Raw genomic sequence first — 19,747 nt, 5'->3', positions numbered from 1 at the left:
ACTTTGAATATTGTGTAAGATATCAATTAGATAATCAATAGCTTGTGGGTTATTTTTCTTAATTAAATAGTTTAATGATGGACTATAATATGACCTAAAACTTCCAGAGGCCACTGATAACGTTATTTGTAAGCACAATTTAAAATATATTAGCCTGAAATTTGGAAAATAAAAACAGGAAGAGTTCAATCATGGATACTGAAATTAGATTTATCCAGATTTTCACAATTAATGGGTTTTAATATCTCATTTATTACTTCTCAATCTTACTCAGATTGTTTTTTTTTCCTTGCATCATATTTCTTCAATTTTCATAAAACTTTACAAGTGTAAATAAACTTAACTGCCTAGGTAAATTCAAAACACTTTTAATAAACTTGCCAGTTAGATTGATTGCTAAAAAAATCTATATCATTAGAAATTATGAGAAATTCAGTGAAGAAATTCAGTGACATTTCACAAGACTAATTGGAAATATCACCTAATGTAGTAATATGTATATGTATTATGTATACATAAAAAAACAGGAAAAACTTGTTCCATTTACCTGTTTGTTACAGTGAATATAACAATTAAATTCTCAGAATTTTTTTTCAGATTTTGTTCACATGTGTATGTCCTCTATACTGATAAAGATTAAAATGATTATCATTTAAATGATAAGGGAATATTTTTTTACAAATCATTTCTTTACACTGTTATTTTTTACATTAAACATACATGGATGTGTCTGTATTGATATTTTTATGTCATCTCTAAACCAGGTGTCATGTAATCCACATAGCAGTGAGTGTTTGGGTTATATGAGTTGAAGGCTAACGGTTCAGTGATGGATTATAGGTAGAACTCCATGTTGGATTATCACATTGGAGAAAGAGTGAAGCTTCTCATCCAAAAGCATACTTTGTCACATGCTACTAAAATATGTCAGATTCTAGACATTTCATGGAGGGAAAAATTGGAATGAGGAAAGTATGTCTAAAGGAATTTCTAAGACAATATGATTTCCTTCCCTACACTGTGGCTTTGTATCTGACTTGGTGAAAAAAATGAACATGTAATTGCTATATGCAGCTATTATCAAAATGATAGGAAGCTCAAGATGTAACTCACATATTATTAATTATAAAATAGAAAAAAGAAAAAAGCAAATTGTAACAAATACCTCTGTAATTAAGCAGAAAACCCTTGTGAAGAAGAAGGTTATTACTAGAAGACATAAATGAGATGACCACCATAAAAGAGAATAAGATATACTGGAAGTACAATTTAAAAGACAATACAATTTACTATTAAACAGTGAATATACAAAAACCAATTGTTAAAATTGCAACAAAGTCAAACTTAAGATTGCACCAAAGTGAACAGAGGGAATTATCACAGTGTCACAAGTTCCAAAGCTCCATAAGAAAAGGGGTAGAAAAGAGTTAGTCATTAAAATGACAACATAGAGACTTAAAAGGAAATTCTTTAACACTGAGAGTAGGAAAATGATGAATATCTTCACACAAAATACTGTGGCTACTTGGATGAAGGATGGATACAGGCATCACTCTGAATCACCTAAGAAGTTGATGATAGACTATGAGACAAAATAACTTTTTCAAACAAATGTGTTTTACGTTTAATCATGTGCATATATGTGTATCCATTTACAGGGATCCACATGTGTGTAGCCAGGTACATTTTAATTCCAGAAGTCGGTATCAAAATCCCCAGGTAAGGGAGTTAATGACAGCTGTGTGCCATCCTGATGATGGTGCTAGTAACTAAACACCGGTCCTTCCTTAGAGCCGCAAGTTATTTTAAAACTGAGCAATTTCTCCTCTCCCCACAGTATTTTTGAACATAATGAGAAAGCAATGGTTTGAAATAAGTTTTGAATAGCTAACCAACCTACCACTTTTTAAATGGTAAGACAAAAATTTTTTGAGCAAGGATCTTATGCAAATCAATCCTTTCATAATCAATTTTTTTGTTAATAACATAGTACTAATTTAAACCACCTCTATTCTAAGAAATGCACTTAATCAGGGAGCCACTAACATACAATGCTTTCAAATATATACATTTAGGTTATTATTTATTGTTTTTCTTGTTGTTGCTATGATTTTTATTGTTTCAATATATTTGTAATTCTTGTGGTGAATTGCCTGCTCTCTTAAGGTATTGCATTGTATTGCATAACACCCTCATATTTCCTAACAGTACTCATGTTTTTGCATAATTTTTAAGGAAGGAGAACATCCATGCCTCAATATCTGGGTTTTCATTATGTTATGATGTTTCTATATTTTTACTTCACAGAATAATTTTCATACATATCAAAAAATAGTTTTATAGTTTTCTGAAGTAGAACTAGTGAGTTTTAATCAATGATCAATCAAATCCCTACTTGATTTAAATATTTTTTGTTGTACAACAACTTCAAATATCCATGAGTCTTCAAATATTCTTAGTCTGTAGATAAAACATTTGCTATACTTCATACAGTAATTACTATAATTTAAGGACAAGAGAATTTTGATTAATTGTACATGGTACTGCATATAACAAATAAGTTTCACTAAAGAGAATAAAACACAGGAAGCCAAGGAATTTGATCCAGAGGACGTTTGGAGTCAAAAAAGTGAATATGGTTCAAAGCACGCAAATTTGTTTTTAGTATACATCAATAACACTGCTTCACTTTTGTATATTGATTGTACACTTCTTTGAAAAGCATTGACAGCAACAGACAAGTCATATATATGTACATATTTAGATCTATAAAGATAGACATGCAAGCCAATAATAAAATGTGGTTTAGTTGTTTACAGCTAAAATCATTCATATAAATTTTCAGCATTTTTATATTGCTTAATGCTTGAATGAAAGACAATATCTATTTGCATGAATGAAAAACATCCAAAGTATAACAGGTATTGAATTATTAGGCTTAGTCCTTTCATTAGCCTAAAAGATATAATTACCCTCTGATTGTAAGCACCAAAGGATCTCTTTTCCACATCATATATTACTTTGATAATTATGTCTAAGCTTATTTTAATGTTACTTTAATTGGTCATTGTAAATCAAATGCTAGTTAAAAAGTATATATTGTTACAGTCTTCAATCTGGGATTGGACAAATCCACATGTTGAAGTGCCAACCCAAATTCCTTAGACTGGGATAGTATTTTGTGATAAGGCCTTTAATAAAGTAAACCAGGTAAAAAGAGGTCTTATGGGTAGATGCTGATCTAATAAGAAGGATGCCCTTATGAAAAGAGAAACAGAAACTATCAGAGACCAGACCAAAGCGGAAAGAGAGAAAAACAATACAGGAAGGAAAAGAGGTATTATCCAAGAATAGGAGAAGATGTTGAATGGAAACCCCAACTCTGAGACATAAGTTAACTTTATTGTTTAAAGACATTTTGTCTGTGATAAGTTGTTATGATCACCTTAATAGTTAATGATGTAATGTAGGAAATGACAAAGAAATTTGGAGTGATATGTGTGATGAAAATCAAGTGCTCCATATTGCATATTTTTATATCTTCTTAGTCCTGTAGTTTAAAACAATCTGTTTCTCAGATCTTCATGTCTTCATGGCTTCTGCTTAGCAACTTTATGAAAAGGCAGTTATATTTCCTGTGAAAATACTAAAAGCTATAACAATCTTTAATAAGAATCATGTCTTAGTAGGATGTGGTGTTGCATATTAACCTCCTTCGGGAGACAATCTCCATACATAGTGAAATAAGAAAAAAAGTTATATTAGGTGTTTTTTCCTGTCTAGTATGTAATGCAATGATAAGTTATATAAAACAGTTACTTTTCTCAGATGTGAAATCCTGAAGGTATTGGTTTATTATTACATGAAAACAGAATCAACAGTGGAATGGTTTAAATCGCATCACAAAAGGGATGAGTCTGAAAAAGACAGAAAGCACAGACACAATGGGCATATCCCTACACCATAAAAAAATTTGAAAATATGCATTTGAGAATTGACTGAAATTTATTTGTCCATTCCTTACATTTCTAAGACTCCACAGTGTGCACTTTTATTTTCATGACCTCACAAATGATAATGATATTCATAGATATTTTATAACAAACCTAGATATTAGCCATATCTTATGTATGCATATTTAAGTAACCTTAATTATTCTCTATGTATATCATAGGTAGAAGTGGTCAGTTGTTACAAATATATTGTTAAGAATAGCTGTTACTTTATGTTCTGTTTTCATTTGCTGTATCATGTGAAATTTTGAATAATGGATAACCCATGTGCAATTGGTTTGAGCCATGTTTATTACTGTAGTCATAAGTCCTACCATTTCTCAGAATTTGCATAAACTGTAGAAGTTCTATCAGAAGAATTATAAGGAGTAATTTACATTAGGATTTTTGTAGATGAGAAACTGAAAAGAGATGACTCTGAGCCAATATAAAAACTGAGTTGACAAAGTTAAAATCAATGTCACTAGAGGAAGTGAATCAGCTGCCTGGCATTGAAGTTTTGCTCCCTTTGGGATTTAGTCATTGGTTTGATTTTAGAAGTCCCTGACTCTTATTTGTTCAGTAGTACCGATTAAAAGTTCATACTTGTTATAAATCACACTATTTGATATGCATTTCGTTGGAATCATTCATCAAAATCCCACTGATAAAAATGCTAAAAATCTGAACGGAGACTTTTTCTTGTGTTTAAATGAGTAGTATATTTTCCTTTCAGAAATTTCAGGAGAAACACATCTGAAACTTTATCTTTGACTGGAAAATTAAAGGATTTGTTGACATTTTCAAACCAGTTTCCACATACCAGTTTAGAATTAAGCAAACCAGTGTTTATTTGAAGTTGGAATTTGAGCCATGAGGCATCTTTTTACAAAGATGGATCCTTTTAATTTCCTCTATATAATTTTAGTTTTTGGAAACGCTAACAGCTTAGTTAACATCTTTTACATGAAATAATGTTATGATTTAAGCATTGCTCTTACAATTCATGACTTACATATTGGATTTCATGTCTCATTTATTCCAGTTTCTGAAAGAAGAGGAAAATCTAATAATTTTCAGTTTACAATTTTGAAAAGAAAACATTTGCCTTCAAAAAAGATGGGGATTGAGAAGTAGTCTTCTTTGTTCTGGAAAGGAATGAGAGTCAGCGTATCGCTATTGCTCCTTGACATAGAGACACACCTGGTTTGTTCCTCTTTATCTCGGACTCCTGCAAAGCCATCACAGCGGAATGTTGTGTACACCACGTTCAATGATAAGAGTTTCAATAGGCACTTTAGTGGAATTAAGAAAAATCTCACACTCTTCCACCGTGATGCCACATAGCTATCTTCATTCTAGGTTGTCATGCCAGTGAATTGTATTTAATAGATCTGAGCTCTGCTCAGAGTGTTCCTGAAATAACAAAACAAAACAAAGCAAGGACATATTATAGGATTTATCTTGTGTCATCAGAATAACCCAAAATGACAAGACGGTAAATAGGACAAATTGCTAGAAACTAGATGATCAAAGGACTCTTGTCCTGTAGATTCTGGAAGCGTGTGTGTGTGTGTGTGTGTGTGTGTGTGTGTGTGTGTGTGTGAGAGAGAGAGAGAGAGAGAGAGAGTGTGTGTTTGTGTGCACACGTGTGCACATGTGTGCGTGTGTGTTTGTTAAAACTTTATGTTAATATTTTTGATAAAATTTTCTTCTCTAGCTGTGTATTAACCAGCCTTTTCTTCTTCCCTAGGTCACATTATCAGGACTGTGACTCTCCTCTTCTCCAAACATGTCTGCCAAGACTTTGAAGCGGGGCCCCCAGTCTGTGAGATAGTCGTAGTCCTGGTCTGCTTCTGTAGTGAGAGAGTCGATGGAGCTGAGTGACTCTGCCACTGACCCATTTCCCTCATATGCATAAGTGGCCAGGGAATCATAGGGTGGGGCAGCTGGATCCGCATCGTTTTCCTGTAGCCTTTGGTGAATGAAATCCCTTATGTCTGTGTTGTCTTCGGCATGGAGTCTGTGACGAGGTAAACAGAGGGAGTCTGGTTTTATATCCCTGCGAATTTTATTCTCTTCAATCACCTTGGGATTTCTCAGAGCCCCGATGTCAAAAGCCTGGGTGTCTTCCTCCCCACCTCCTTCATCGTCATAATGGATGACATTGTCTCTTATGTCTTCCTTAGATGTCATCAAGGTGTCCTTCTTCCTCTGCCTTCTCAATGCTACATACAGCACAACTATAGCTAGAAGGACACAGAAAAACCAATTTGGTAAATGGAAGCACATATATCACTTAGTATCTATAAATGTTAAAGTAGATCAATAATAGCTAAATTTCTTTAATGACTTCATAATATGTTCATAGTTATAATAATATCATCGATAAGATTATCATGCATATGTTTATGAATTTTCTAATGTCAACTTCACATTGAAATGCTAAATACTAGAAAATCATAGAAAACCATTAATAATATCAAATATTTTTCTATTATATTTTAATATTTTGGACTCAGAGAAAATATTATGGCAATAAAAAATGGATACATACTCACTCATAAGTGGATGCTAGCCATAAACAACAGGATATTAAGCCTACAGTTTATGATCGTAGAGAAGCTAAGTAACAAGTGCACACTAAGAGAGACATATAGATCCACATGGAAAGTTGACATAGACAAGATTACCTAACAAAATTGGGAATATAGGAGTGTGGGGGGTGAGGGATGGTGGAGGGGGAAGAGGAGGAGAATAGGGGAGGGGTAAGGAGAACTTGAGGGAAAGGGATACTCAAGATGAAAGAAAGATGGAGAGGGGAGCAAGAAAGGGGACATCTTGATTGAGGGAGTCATTAGGCTGTTAGCAAGAAACCTGGCTTTAGAGAAATTTCCAAGAATCCACTAGTATGATTCCAGCTAAGACCCTAAGCAATAGGAAAGGGTGCCCAAACTGGCCTTGCCCTGTAGTCAGAGTAATGAATATCTTAAATATCACCATAGAATCTTAAAATAAAATAAAATCCAGCAACTGATGGAAACAGAGGCAGAGACACGTATTGGAGCACATGGCTGAGCTCCCAACATCCAGTTGATGAGTGAGAGGAATGAGATTATGAGCAAAGAGGTCAACAGCATGATGTGTAAACCTACTGAAACAGTCTACCTTAGCTAATGGGAGCTCACCAAATCCATCCGTACTGAGAAAGAAACAAGAATAGGACCAAACTAGACCCTCTGAATGTGTTTGATAGTTGCATGGCTGGGGCAGACTGAGGGACCACTGGCAGGGCACCAGAATTTTTTCCTACTGCATGTAATGACTTTTTGGGAACCGATTTCTTTGGGAGACATACCTAGCTAAGCCTAGATATAGTAAGGAGGGCCTTGGACCTTCCTCAGTGCAATGTGCCTAACCCTCTCTGAAAAGTGGGTAGGTGTGGTGTGGGGGTTTGTGGAGGGAATGGGAGAAATGGAGAGAGTGGGAACATGGATTGGTATGTATAATGAGAAAAGATAGTTCGTTTTTTAAAAAGTTAAAAAATAAAATAATTTGGTATACCTATTCATTGCAATTGTTATTGTATCTTTTTATTTTTAGTTACTGAATACTCACCATTAAGTTAATGGTGTTTATTATTCAAAACATAAGCAGGCAGGCACATAATGACAAGATAAAATATGTGTTCATCTTTTGGACAACAGTCTCACATTCTTCCAAAAGAGTAACAATAGTATAAAGGCAAAGTGTGTTTCTTTTTTTCATAGCATAGATTAAATGAGAGCCTAGAAAATATTCAATGGTAAGAGCTGATGTGTTTATTCCCTCTCTCACCAAATTTAAAGTTGAGCATATTGGAAGGAAAGAGGAGCCTTAGATGTTGCTTCTTAAAGAATCCATGAATGGTATTTAGGACTGTACAGTTTTCCCTTGACATATAGAATATCCAATGCAAAGTCACTGATGCCGATATCCCAGCGATTGGGCAATATACTGAAAACCTTAAAGAGCATTACTACGTGTCAAAAGATTTAACAATGCAACGATAGAGAGTCAGATTCTATTTTATCTGGAGGAAAGCTATCTATAAGAAACACCAGGCATGCAGGTTTCTATAGCTTATCCTCACTCTTTGAAAGGAGACAAAAACTGTGCAATAAACAGTATGTGGCTGAATATTCAGAAATAGATGTATTTTAAAACAGGGTCTTATATAAGACAACGAATCAAGTGATTATTTTTTTTTTATGAAGAAGGGGTTAATAGTATCTAGAATAGTACAAGTGAACTATGGATATTCAGGAGGAATTATGGGAGATAATTACACAGCAAGCACCATTAATACTGATGAGGTAACAATTTGCTTATTTATTTCATGAGGGAACATGAGCCAGAGGAGACTACCTACAATAACTTGAGCCTTGTTATGAAGATAAACAAGTACTTCCAGATTCAATAAGCTACGTGATCACAAAGGAGAATGAGTACATTTGAGCTGATGTCAAATACTAATTAAACATGGATAATTTCTAATGTGAGAAATCAATTTGAATATACAGCTTGAAGTTTGAAACACTAGTAAAAACATATGCTAGACAAATATTGTCTTGGATTATGAAGACATAATGGAATGCTTTGTTCATGTAACCAAGATCTCCACACAGAATTAATACTTACACTGTTCAAATTGGTCTAGAAGTTATTATGTAACAATGAGTGTCGATTCTGGGAGTTTTTTCTCTAAAATGTTACTCACTGCCTACCATTATTTTCATTCTAGAGAAAAAGCTATTGTCCTGTTTTTAAAGGATTTTTAAATGATGACTATGCTTGTGTAAGCTCAATGCTGGGGTTTACATCCATTTCCTTTGGTTTTAAAGAGTGACCATAAAATAAATGTTAAAGATATTTTCGGATGGCAGTGTAAGCAGAATGTAACATATTTAAGGTCACTTTAATCTCTGCTTCTTTCTTAGACCCTTTGCTTTCTTCTTTTCTTTGTTAGATGGAAATTGCAAAGTACTACTCATCTGGGATACTTTAAAACTTCTGTATTGCTTTTATTAGGCAGTGACAATTAATAGTTGGCAAAGTTAATAGAGAAATGGTATTATTTTATTTTTATAATAAAAAAATATTTAGTGGAACTCATTGGAAGTACAATTCTCAATAATTAAGGATTCTACTACAAAACAACAATTTATGTAATCTTATTGTAACTATATTCTAAGCTCAAGATTATTGGGAATAATTAGCAAGTTTTTTTGAATGCCATATATTTTAGAAAATTAAAAAATTTCAAACCCAGTTTATACACATAAGTCTGAGAAATGTTTTTAAATTGATAGTTATCACAGAGATTTTCATGGTAGAATAGAAGTAAAATTTTCATCATTAACATTCCTCATGACTTAAAGATATTGATGATGTTACATGGAAAATGCCACATGAAAAGTATATTTAATAAAAATTGTTTTTAATAATCACTAGTTTTCTAACCAGCTCAGTAAACGTAATTAAATAGGCGTGGTAATTTGATGTGGCATATAATACAGAGACAGAGAGAGATACAGAAAACATGATTATATGAAAACTAACCTAAGAGTATAACAATGCATAGTAGTATTGCAATCAGAGCTCCAGTGCTCAGTCCTACAGGTAGGAAAATTGCTTCGACATTACAGGACAGGATGGTTCCATCAGAGTCACATCTGCAGACCCGAATAGTCACTGTGCTTGTGCTGCTCTGGACAGGGTAACTGCTGTCTTCTATCACCACCGGGAGGAAATACAACTCTTGCTGCCTGCGGCTGTATCCATTTCTTCGGGTTTCAATTCCAGCTGTGTTGTCTGCAAAACATGATATTTATGATAACGTAGTTACTGTGAGTTTCGTTTCACGTTTTAAATTGGTGTCTGCTAAGGAGTAGGAAAGCCTTCTTAAATCAGTAAGATGCATTCTTATTTAAATTACTTATTAGATTATTATTGAAACTGTCCAAATGTAGTCATATGTGATTCAAATAATCCTCTGAGAAAGACGAAACATTCATCTTGGTGGTGTATATATTAACTGTTCCAGTGAGAAAGAAGGGCCTTATAACAATAAGGATACAGAAGAAGTTAGGTTTCTGAAGGTTTTGGGTTTTTTCCGATATCAAGATCAAATTCGGTGGAGGGAAGCTTCTATGAATATTGTCATTATAAATATAAAAGGTCAAATATTCAAAAGTACAATATTAATAATATTTTTAGAGTCATTAATAATATTTTTAGTTTGTTGTATCTTTAATGAAGCCAAAAATTATATTTCATTTTGACTAATACAAAGAAAATATGCAAATATATGAAAGCAAATCATTTATTCTTATTTATAGAATCTAGCAAATTATTTTATTCAGTCTATAGCTTCAACTGAAGAAATCTCTTTTCTTGTTGCTTTTGATTTTTCAAGACTAGGTTTCTCTTTGTAACAGTCCTGACTGCCCATGAACTCACTCTGTAAACCAGGCTGGCTTCAAACTTACAGATGACCACTTGCCTCTGCTTCCTCTGCGCTGTGATTAAAGACCTACATCACCATTGCATTGCAGCATTTTTTAAAATATTATTTTTAATATAAACTTTATATTAACTTTGAGAATCATGTAAATAATTAGAAAATTATACCACTTACGAACATAAAATTATTTTGCAGCCATATTAGTATTCTAGTCACAATCCACTACACTAATTGTAAACAGAATTCATGAATTTTACCAAATCAGCTTCTCTGTACTTATTACCATAGTAAATATCTTTATGAGAAAAACTTTTGGGCTATAATTATAGTATGTTTGATACATTTTATTTATTATTATTTCAGAGACATTTTATAATAAATAAAATATCACGATAGCATCACCATTAATAATATACACAAATAGATTAAGTGGAGCAAATATTTGAGCTGATGACAGTCATAGGCTAATGATGTACTAAAGCCCCATTGAGACAGTCAGAACCCCATAGTTGGCTCCATGAGGTTGAGTCAAGGAAACCATTGAAGTCAGAAATCATAAACTGAGTGGCACTCATTAGAAGAAGAGAAATAAAAAGCCTAGAAGTCTTTCTTTGGAGTGTGGGAATGGTGTCATCTTTTACAACTCAATTTTCTTGAAATAGAATGAAAAAAATCTTTGTTTCTGTCTTATTATTTACTTGTAACTGAGCATTCAAATTTATTATTCTTTACATTATGGGAAAGAAAAAGTCACGTAAAGCATCATTTTGACCCTTAAAGTATTTACAATACACAAAAAATATTTAACAAATATAATTTACAATGAGTAAAAGAAATATTAAAATATTTGGAGATTTTAAAATTGTATTTTCAATCCTTGCATGTTGATTTTGATTTACAAAAAACTTTAACTTCATATAACAAATTTTATAATATCAGATAATTGATGTGTGCTTTACTGAATATAGTTACTTTGATGAGATAAATGACCAAACCCATGAAATATAAATACAGTAATATAAGATAGAGAAGTGTGGATAGTAGTATATAATTGTGGAGTGAAAGATATGATTTCAGAAGCTGTATCTAAAATTATCTTAATAGACTCTTTTAAGTTATTGTATTAAAGGTTTTGCATGGGATCTCAATAGAGAAGCTCTGAGTTCTACATTACTTAGGAAAATACTCTCTGTTGTGGCCCATGGGAAATAAAGCAGTGAGAATGAAATCCCGTTCATTCTAATTGAACTGTCTGATGCATAACCTCTGTACTGTTTGTAGCTCAAATAAAAGAAATGAATACAGAATTAATTTGCATGGATAAGATATTTGCATATCATTATAGGACTTTATTCCAAATAAAGAAGCAATCAATTTCTCAGAAAGATGTTTTATTTGTTTAAATCATCAAAAGCCCTCTATAAAGAAAGTAAGCTGTCTTATCTATGCGTTGAAAAACTGTTTCTAGGCGAAGCAGTTGAATCATTCCCGTGTGCCCTTTGACAAAATTCCGTAAGAGGTGAGTCTGTAAGTGCTTATACTTACTTCTGAAGTCATGAACTGTAAAGTTTGGTCTAATGGCAGCCTCTGGTGGTAATCGAAAGGAGAATTGCTGCCCAGCAGGTGAAAGATCTCGGTCCGCAGCACTCACTGTCTGAATTATCTGAGACAAAGTTGAGATTAAACTTGAAGACACTCATCAATTTCACAGGGAACTCTACACAAGTCTAATAACTTTATTTAATAAAGAACATAGATAGAGAGAAATGCTACTTTTGTAAACATTTCCTTAAGGATTTGCAGATAATAATGGCACCTACAATCAGAGGACACATCCTAATTCTAAATCAATTTCTGTGTAACCAAAAAGCATTGAAAATTTTCAGTAACAAACAAACAAAGGAAAAGGAGCCTTTCTTACATGTTAAATTAAGTGATATATATGCGTTTCAGACTAAGCCAGAGATCCAACTAGAAAGAACACATCTGATCATATCGGTGTTTCTGTAAGAGCAAAATTGAAGATCAAGTGCATTGTGTGTGTTGATTTATTAAAAAACTAAAAAAAAATGAGACAAGCTAAAGAATACATCCCTGCTTGTGTTGCTATGTTACTCTACCCATTCCCCATTGCTTAGGATTAAATAATATGTATTTCTATGTTACTCGGACAAGGAAACATTTAGATCTCTATTTCAAAGTGTCTCCCAAGTTGTATGTCATTATTAAATCTAAGTAATTCATCATTGATCCCTTAAAATTTAAACTAAAAGTAACTTCAGTTTATCCTGGAAAAAATGCAATTAGTAGATTTAAAAATAAGAAAGAATATCAAATAGGATATCTAAAAGCCATATACTACAGAAAATATTAGGAAGTATGTTAGAGACAGGACAGAGAATATGAAAAACTATCAAGCATATGAATTAAGCAATTTTGTACTGTAAGTGCTTGGATGTTCCACACAATGGTAAATGATAGATAAAAAATAAAAGATAGATAGTTGAGAGTTTCATGGTAGATACTAATCTATAGTTAGATACAACCACAAAGCATATACTACACATATTCATATATATATATATATATATAATATTCATATATATACTTATTAGACAATGATAGAGGATAGATAATCTCTCCTTATATATAGTTCATAGACAAGGGACATAATGGATGAGTTCAAGTTCAATGTGCCCAAAACCCACATATTCGGAACTCTCAAAGAAGATTTCAGGGTCATCTCTTTTTAAAAGGGTTTTCTAATAAAGGAAAAAAGGTATTTGTTAAAATAGAGCCTCTGGGCACACAAGCTTTTATTTTTCATCATTTTCCCCACATGAAAGGAAAGGAAGTTTAACTCATATAAAATTTACTTTTTCCAAAGTTCCAATCTTTAAGGTATAACAAACTCACTTTTAATTTAGTAGAGAATAATTCCCAAAGGCATTAATTCAAAGAATTAAAAGATTTTTCATTTATTTGAAATTTTTATTAGATGTAAAATAACCTTAATGTAGTGCGACATTTGAAAATTAAAAACAGACTAATACACACGATTTTAGTTTATGCATTCTAATGTTTCAAATAACCAAACTGACAGTATTTATTAATAGAGAAACAGTACTTCTTCATTTACTATTTCAGACTCTGAATCAAGAGGTGGTTATACTAGTTATCTTAGTTATATTCTGTAGCCATGAAAAATTGAGGCTGCTACACTGTTCTTTTATTAGCTTCACATGCTTCCATCTATCATTAATTCATATGAGCCTAGCAGCATCAGTCATATTTCATTTTAATAAAGATATCTGATGCAGGAAAATAAGCATACTCATGTGTATTTTTGTCTTGACTTAAAACATAAACATACAGGCCATTGTATACACTTTGTGAAGAGTATTGGCAACATACCTGCCCTGGTTTGGCATTTTCGCATACAGCTGTCTCATATGGTACAGATATTTCTGGAGGAAATTCATTGACATCTAGGACATTAATTAGTATGTTGACTTTGCTGGTCAATAATGGGTTACCTGTTAAAAACAGAAAAAGATAATATTTGTAAACATGGATACTGCTGCTCTGAAAGCCAAATTTGTTCTCAATTATTTTTGATATAAGATAGAAAATAATCTTCAATTGTAGGAAATTGCAAAGTTTGAACTTTAAAAAACCAATGACCAATAAGAGAGTTATTGAGGAAAAACTAATTGGAGAAGGAGGAAGAAACAGTCACAGGTAGGAGTAACTGTGTCCTGGAGGAAGACACAGTCACAAGTAGCAGTAATTGTGAACTGGAGGAAGACACAGTCACAGGTAGCAGTAACTGTAGTGGAGAAACACACGGTAGCAGAAAGGAGTAACTGTGTAGTGGAGGAAAACCCAGTAGCAGGAAGTGTACTGATATGTTAGCAGTAGTGTGAGACTTTTTGCCTAGTGTGATTTATTTATCTTTTTAAGGTTATTATATGATCTTACCTCTTACCTTATTGAATATTGATAATCAGTTTATTAAACAAAATACCCTTTTCTTCTTTACTTAGGTAATATTATATCCTACTGGAGTTGAAGAATGGTAAGCTATAGTTATAGTTTTCCATCGTTATGACAAAAGATAAAATAGATCAAAATATTGTAACTGTAATTCTTGCTTGATCACTGTTTTGTTATATGAAATTTTACTATGTTAAATGAAAGCCTTTATTTTGTTAAAAAACAGAAAAAAGGGAAATGGTATAAGAGGGTCTTCTTTCTATGTGTTGCTTTCATTGGTCAAATAAAGAAATCTCCTAGGTCTTTTGATAGGGCAGAACTTAAATAGGTGGGGAAGACAGGACTGGATGATGGGAAAAAGAAGGCAGTGTGGCAGACGCCATGGCTCTCCTCTCCAAGACAGATGCTGGTTAAACTCATGCAAGTAAGTCAAGGTCAAGTGGCGATACACATTAATGGAGATGGGTTAAATGAATATGTAAGAGTTAGTCAATAAGAGGTTAGAACTAATGAGCCAGACAGTGTTTAAATGAAAAAAAAGTACCTCAAATATTTGATGGTCTTATCCAAAATATAGAGCTAAAAGCATCAAGAGAGCTAATTATGAATTCAGAATTTATAAAACTCCAACTATCCCACCATATTTTTTCTATAATTTTTTGTAAAAAATTAAAATCTTCTGAATCATGAAGATTCCTAATACTTAGGTGTAAACTTTTGAAAATCCCACTAAAAGTCATACCTACTATTTGATTCCAACAAGTCTAAATATCTTGCTCTCAATATTCATTAAAACTTAACATAAACACAATATGTGGCATTTAATGATATTTTAACAAATTAATGTATAAGTGAAATCTATAATCACATAGGCATACAGAAAGTGAAGTTAACAAGTATATGCTACTGTATGGGTTGTGATTGTGGGATATATTGATAATAGTGGACAATGATTCAGAAATATAAGTTACATAAAATTATATTTATCAAGGTACATTATTTGTTTGAAAGGACAAAGTTGAATTTTGACAACCAATTTTATCCTTAGTTTCCCATTACTGAATTCCAATTCTTCACATATAAAACAAGTTGTTTTACTAGTATCCTTTTTAATAGGCTTGTTGGATAAATGCAACGGTGTTATACAAAAGTATAATGAACTTTGTAAGTTATCAGTAATTTCATTGCTAAAGCTATAAAATAAGTATCATTAAATTTGTTTCCTTGGAGATTGGCTACTTAATTAGTGTAAATGTATTTACAAAATTAAGTAAATAGGTAAAACTGAGTTTTATTTTCAAAGGAAACTAAAAATCAACAATAATTTTAAAACAGTGGCCCCCTTCATTGTAATGGTTAGTGTGTATTGATGATCCAAAACACATTGCATGGGTGAGTTCAGGCTCACAGCATATGTAACATAGTCATTTTTTGAAGTTCCTTTTTTATATAAAACTCTGAAGATTGGTGGTATAGATTTCTCCAAAACTTACAAATGGAAATAGTAAGGACAAAGTTTTAAATAAAGACTTCTGGAACATTGTAAATTATTTTACATAAATAAAACAATATTTTGACTATAAAACCATGTAAGGTAGTGAACTAATCTATAAAATGAAACACTAATAGAATTCATGAAAAGCAACACACTGGTTCAATTCTCCACTAACTGATATGAGGTTCAGACTCCAGTTTCTACATTATCTAAGAAGCAGAGCTCAAGTTAAAAATACAAGATTCACACTTTATTTCATTAAGTTTCTGTGGAGATGATTTGTCTTTGACAGGCAGCAAAATTTCTCAACTGCATTTATAAAGAAATTACTTTAATAATCTATAAAATTATTTAAATGTACCAGTATAGTGATATTTCATTTATGTTTTAATTAATAAAGCTTTCCTAAACACAAGAAAAGGAAAACAGCCAAACCACTAGAGAAGTCTTACGTCTACCATGGCTGGGTAATTGCAGACATAGTGGACTAAGTCTCTCTCTCCTCTCATTTTATATTTCCTCTAGTATGGGATTATAGGCACCATCACCTATATTTGCTTCTGCATCGATCTCGTGTAGGCCAGGGTGGCCTTGAACTCACAGAGATCCAGTGACCTTGTCTCCTAAATACAGAGATTTAAGGTGTGTGCTGCCACTGCCTGACCTCTAGTGGCTTAGCTTTGCTCTTCCTATATTTAGGCAAGCTTTATTTATTAAAACATAAATAAAATATTACTATATATTAGACCAATTTTAATCCACCACAAATTTATCCCAAATTGGTAAATTGTTATTGTTAGCTTGCTTGAAATTTAAATTACCACCAATTTCCACAAGTAAATTATTGAAAATATTAACATTATCTTGTTGTTAATGGTCTTTCTCCTAAGGACTTTTTTATTTTTCACATTTTAACTAAGACAAATCTTTGTTGTGTGTAATTATTCTGTGCACTGTAGGATATCTACATTTTCCAAAATTAAATGTCACAAAACATCATTGTAGATATTAGAAAATGGATGTTCAATCAAGGAAAAGGAAAAAACAATAACAGCAATTTAGCAGGGTTGAAGTGAGTAATGGATTCACAGACTTAATTTTAGCATATTTTATTCTATCATGTATGTTTAATTTATTTTATGGTATTATAATACTATACAAACCTCATTTTTAATTCTTAAGTGCCAACTACAGAAGTAATACATCTCTTTAACGACTAGTGTTATAAAATAAATATGAAATAATTTGTCAGAGTATGTAATTTATAGACCAAAACAGATTTCCTTCATTTAGAGATATAATTTATTATATTGTGTGGAAAATAAAATGACCTATTTACTGAATCATCATAACCATATTTGGGACAACTATGCTAAAATTTCTTTATATATCTATTATATCATGAAGATTTTGATGAAAATACTAGATAGTAAAACCACATAGAGTTTACGTAGTATTTGGAGTATTTCAAAATTCTAAATTTGGAATTTATCCTGGAATAAATTATGGAATCAAAATATCTTTAAAAATCATGCAGAAGTGATATTTTATTTTATTTTATTTTATATAGTCAGGAGTTCATTAAAGCATTTTATTAAAAGCTGTAATATATATGTAGGGGACCTGGTGTAGACCTGTGTTGGCCCTGTGCTCACACTGCTTCGGTCTCTGTGAGTTCATCTGAACCTCACTTGGTTGATTCAGAGGGCCTTGTTCTCCTAGTATCCTCTATCTCCTCTGGCTCTTTCTTTGTTTCCTCTTCCACAAGGTTCCCTGAGCTCTGAGTAGCACGTCTGACTCCAGAAGTGATATTTTATAACTAAAAAATTAATTTAGAATTCAAACAAAGTTACAATTTTCATGCAAATGCTAAATGGTACCATCAATAGCAAGAAGAAAAGACATTAGCTTAATCAATATTTCTCTTTATGTAGACTATTAATGCTCCCTATAAAGTTTATAAGACAAAGTATTTTGATCATATGGATAGCTCTAAAATCTATAAATGAGGTCCAATTTCACTGTTGCGTTCTATATGAGATCTAACAGGAGTTTAAATTTGTGCTGAAGAGAATTCACTGTGATGACAAGCAGTGTCAGCTCCTCCAGAGGACCTGAGCTTGATTTCCTGGAAGCATTCAATCATCTATAACCCTATTTTGAGTGCTGAACCCATCTTCTGGCTTCCTTTTATACCACGCATGCAGAAGTGACCTGAATAGACACACTGACAAAAACCTCAAGTCCAGAAAAAAAAAATCTGCTCCACGACAGATGGGTAAAGATTTTTTTGGAATTCGAATAAATAAATAAATAAATAAATAAACAAACAAACAAACAAACAAACAAACTAAAGAGTTTTGTTCTAGAAACAGACAAAAGAAAATAGTTGATATATGTTTGGTTACCAAATATATTAAATATTTGAATATAAAAAGTTAAAAATCAACCACTGATATAGGCTTAAACAAAAGTGGGAATAACTAAACAGGATGATTATTAGTAGACGACAAAGAAGCCATTTAGATAATATAAACATTATTTAAAATAACTGAAATAAAGATCAAAGTTGTGAAGAAATTCACATGTGAAAATACATCTTAGTATTTCATCATGGCATAAAATTGCTACACAGATCAATGCCTTTATTAATGAACATTTGCCCATTGAGAAGTTGGTCTCCATTGATAGACCCCTTTACCTGCATATCTTTCCTCCAATACTACTATTAGCCTCTGGAATTCCCCATCATTTTCCCAAGTTTATGAGATCATATTTTTTTTTACAAATCCCACATATGAATGACTTTATGCAGTGAGAATTATTTCTTCTAAGACTTTTTGAATATATTCAACTTGAAGTATAAAAGGGGTTATTGCCAACTGTTCTAGTACAGTTTGTCACTGAGAGAAATCAGGATGAGAACCAGAAAGAAGGAACAATAGCAGAGACCATGGAAGAATGCTGCTTACTGGTTCCAGAGTCAACTGCAAAGGGGTGACGCTGTCTATAGTGAGCAGCATTGGAAAGACACCTTGTCGTATTTCTTCGATTACTAAAGTATCTTACTTCTTTGTTTAATTTATATATTAACATTTTAAACATGATATTCTTTCAGCCATGAACTAAAATTTATTTTTAAAATTAACCTTGTCTCTAACACACTAAGAGGACTAGACCAATGAATATTTATTCACATTATCATAGTCATAACCAAAGTATGCTACATTAACAAATAGCATGTTTAAGAAAGACATGTTGAGCTAACTTATCACATGTTATATACTTCAAGTTCAAAAATACTTTCATCTATATCTATAATCATTATAATTTGAAATATTTATACTTTGTAAAGTGTGATATGTCATGGAAAACAGTGATGTGTAAGTCTAGTGATTGGTGACCAGAATTTCACACTTAACTGAGAGGTTCATTATATAAACAGAATACAGATGATGTCAACATAAAAATAATATCCTCATGTAAAAATTTTTCTGCCTTTAGCTCTTAGAAAAATTTTGTATCACCAAAATGCCTGTCTTCACACAAACCAGTTTTATGTGAAATGTTCAGCATGCAATTTTAACTGAAAAAGAAAGTCAGATAGCAATTAAGAAAAAAATCAAGACTGGAATTAATATTGTTTGTGAAAATTGATGGAGTAATTAGATTGATTTACATTATTTTTATTCTAAGACATTACTCAATTCTTCTCATAAGAACTTAAAAGTTTAAAATAAAATACGAAGTGTTACAACA

The 19,747-nt window shown here is 32.1% G+C and overlaps 1 protein-coding gene across 1 annotated transcript in view; it reads right to left on the bottom strand.

The window, feature by feature from the left end:
- Positions 1-4,818: 4,818 nt before the first annotated feature.
- Cdh12 (cadherin 12) overlaps positions 4,819-19,747 on the bottom strand; it is a 911,264-nt gene continuing 896,335 nt past the window's right edge. Inside the window, exons 11-14 of the mRNA XM_085676604.2 lie at positions 13,912-14,033; positions 12,043-12,160; positions 9,594-9,845; positions 4,819-6,241 (exon numbers count right to left, since the gene is read on the bottom strand). Coding sequence (XP_085532730.2) covers positions 5,742-6,241; positions 9,594-9,845; positions 12,043-12,160; positions 13,912-14,033 — 992 coding nt within the window. The 3' untranslated portion in view covers positions 4,819-5,741. The remainder of the gene's footprint in view (positions 6,242-9,593; positions 9,846-12,042; positions 12,161-13,911; positions 14,034-19,747) is intronic.

This window comes from Myodes glareolus, chromosome 15 (assembly GCF_982192425.1).
Source record: "Myodes glareolus chromosome 15, mMyoGla1.1, whole genome shotgun sequence".
Classification (NCBI taxonomy): domain Eukaryota; kingdom Metazoa; phylum Chordata; class Mammalia; order Rodentia; family Cricetidae; genus Myodes; species Myodes glareolus.
Note: the sequence above shows the minus strand (reverse complement) of the source record. Positions and strands in the feature narration are given on the sequence as shown.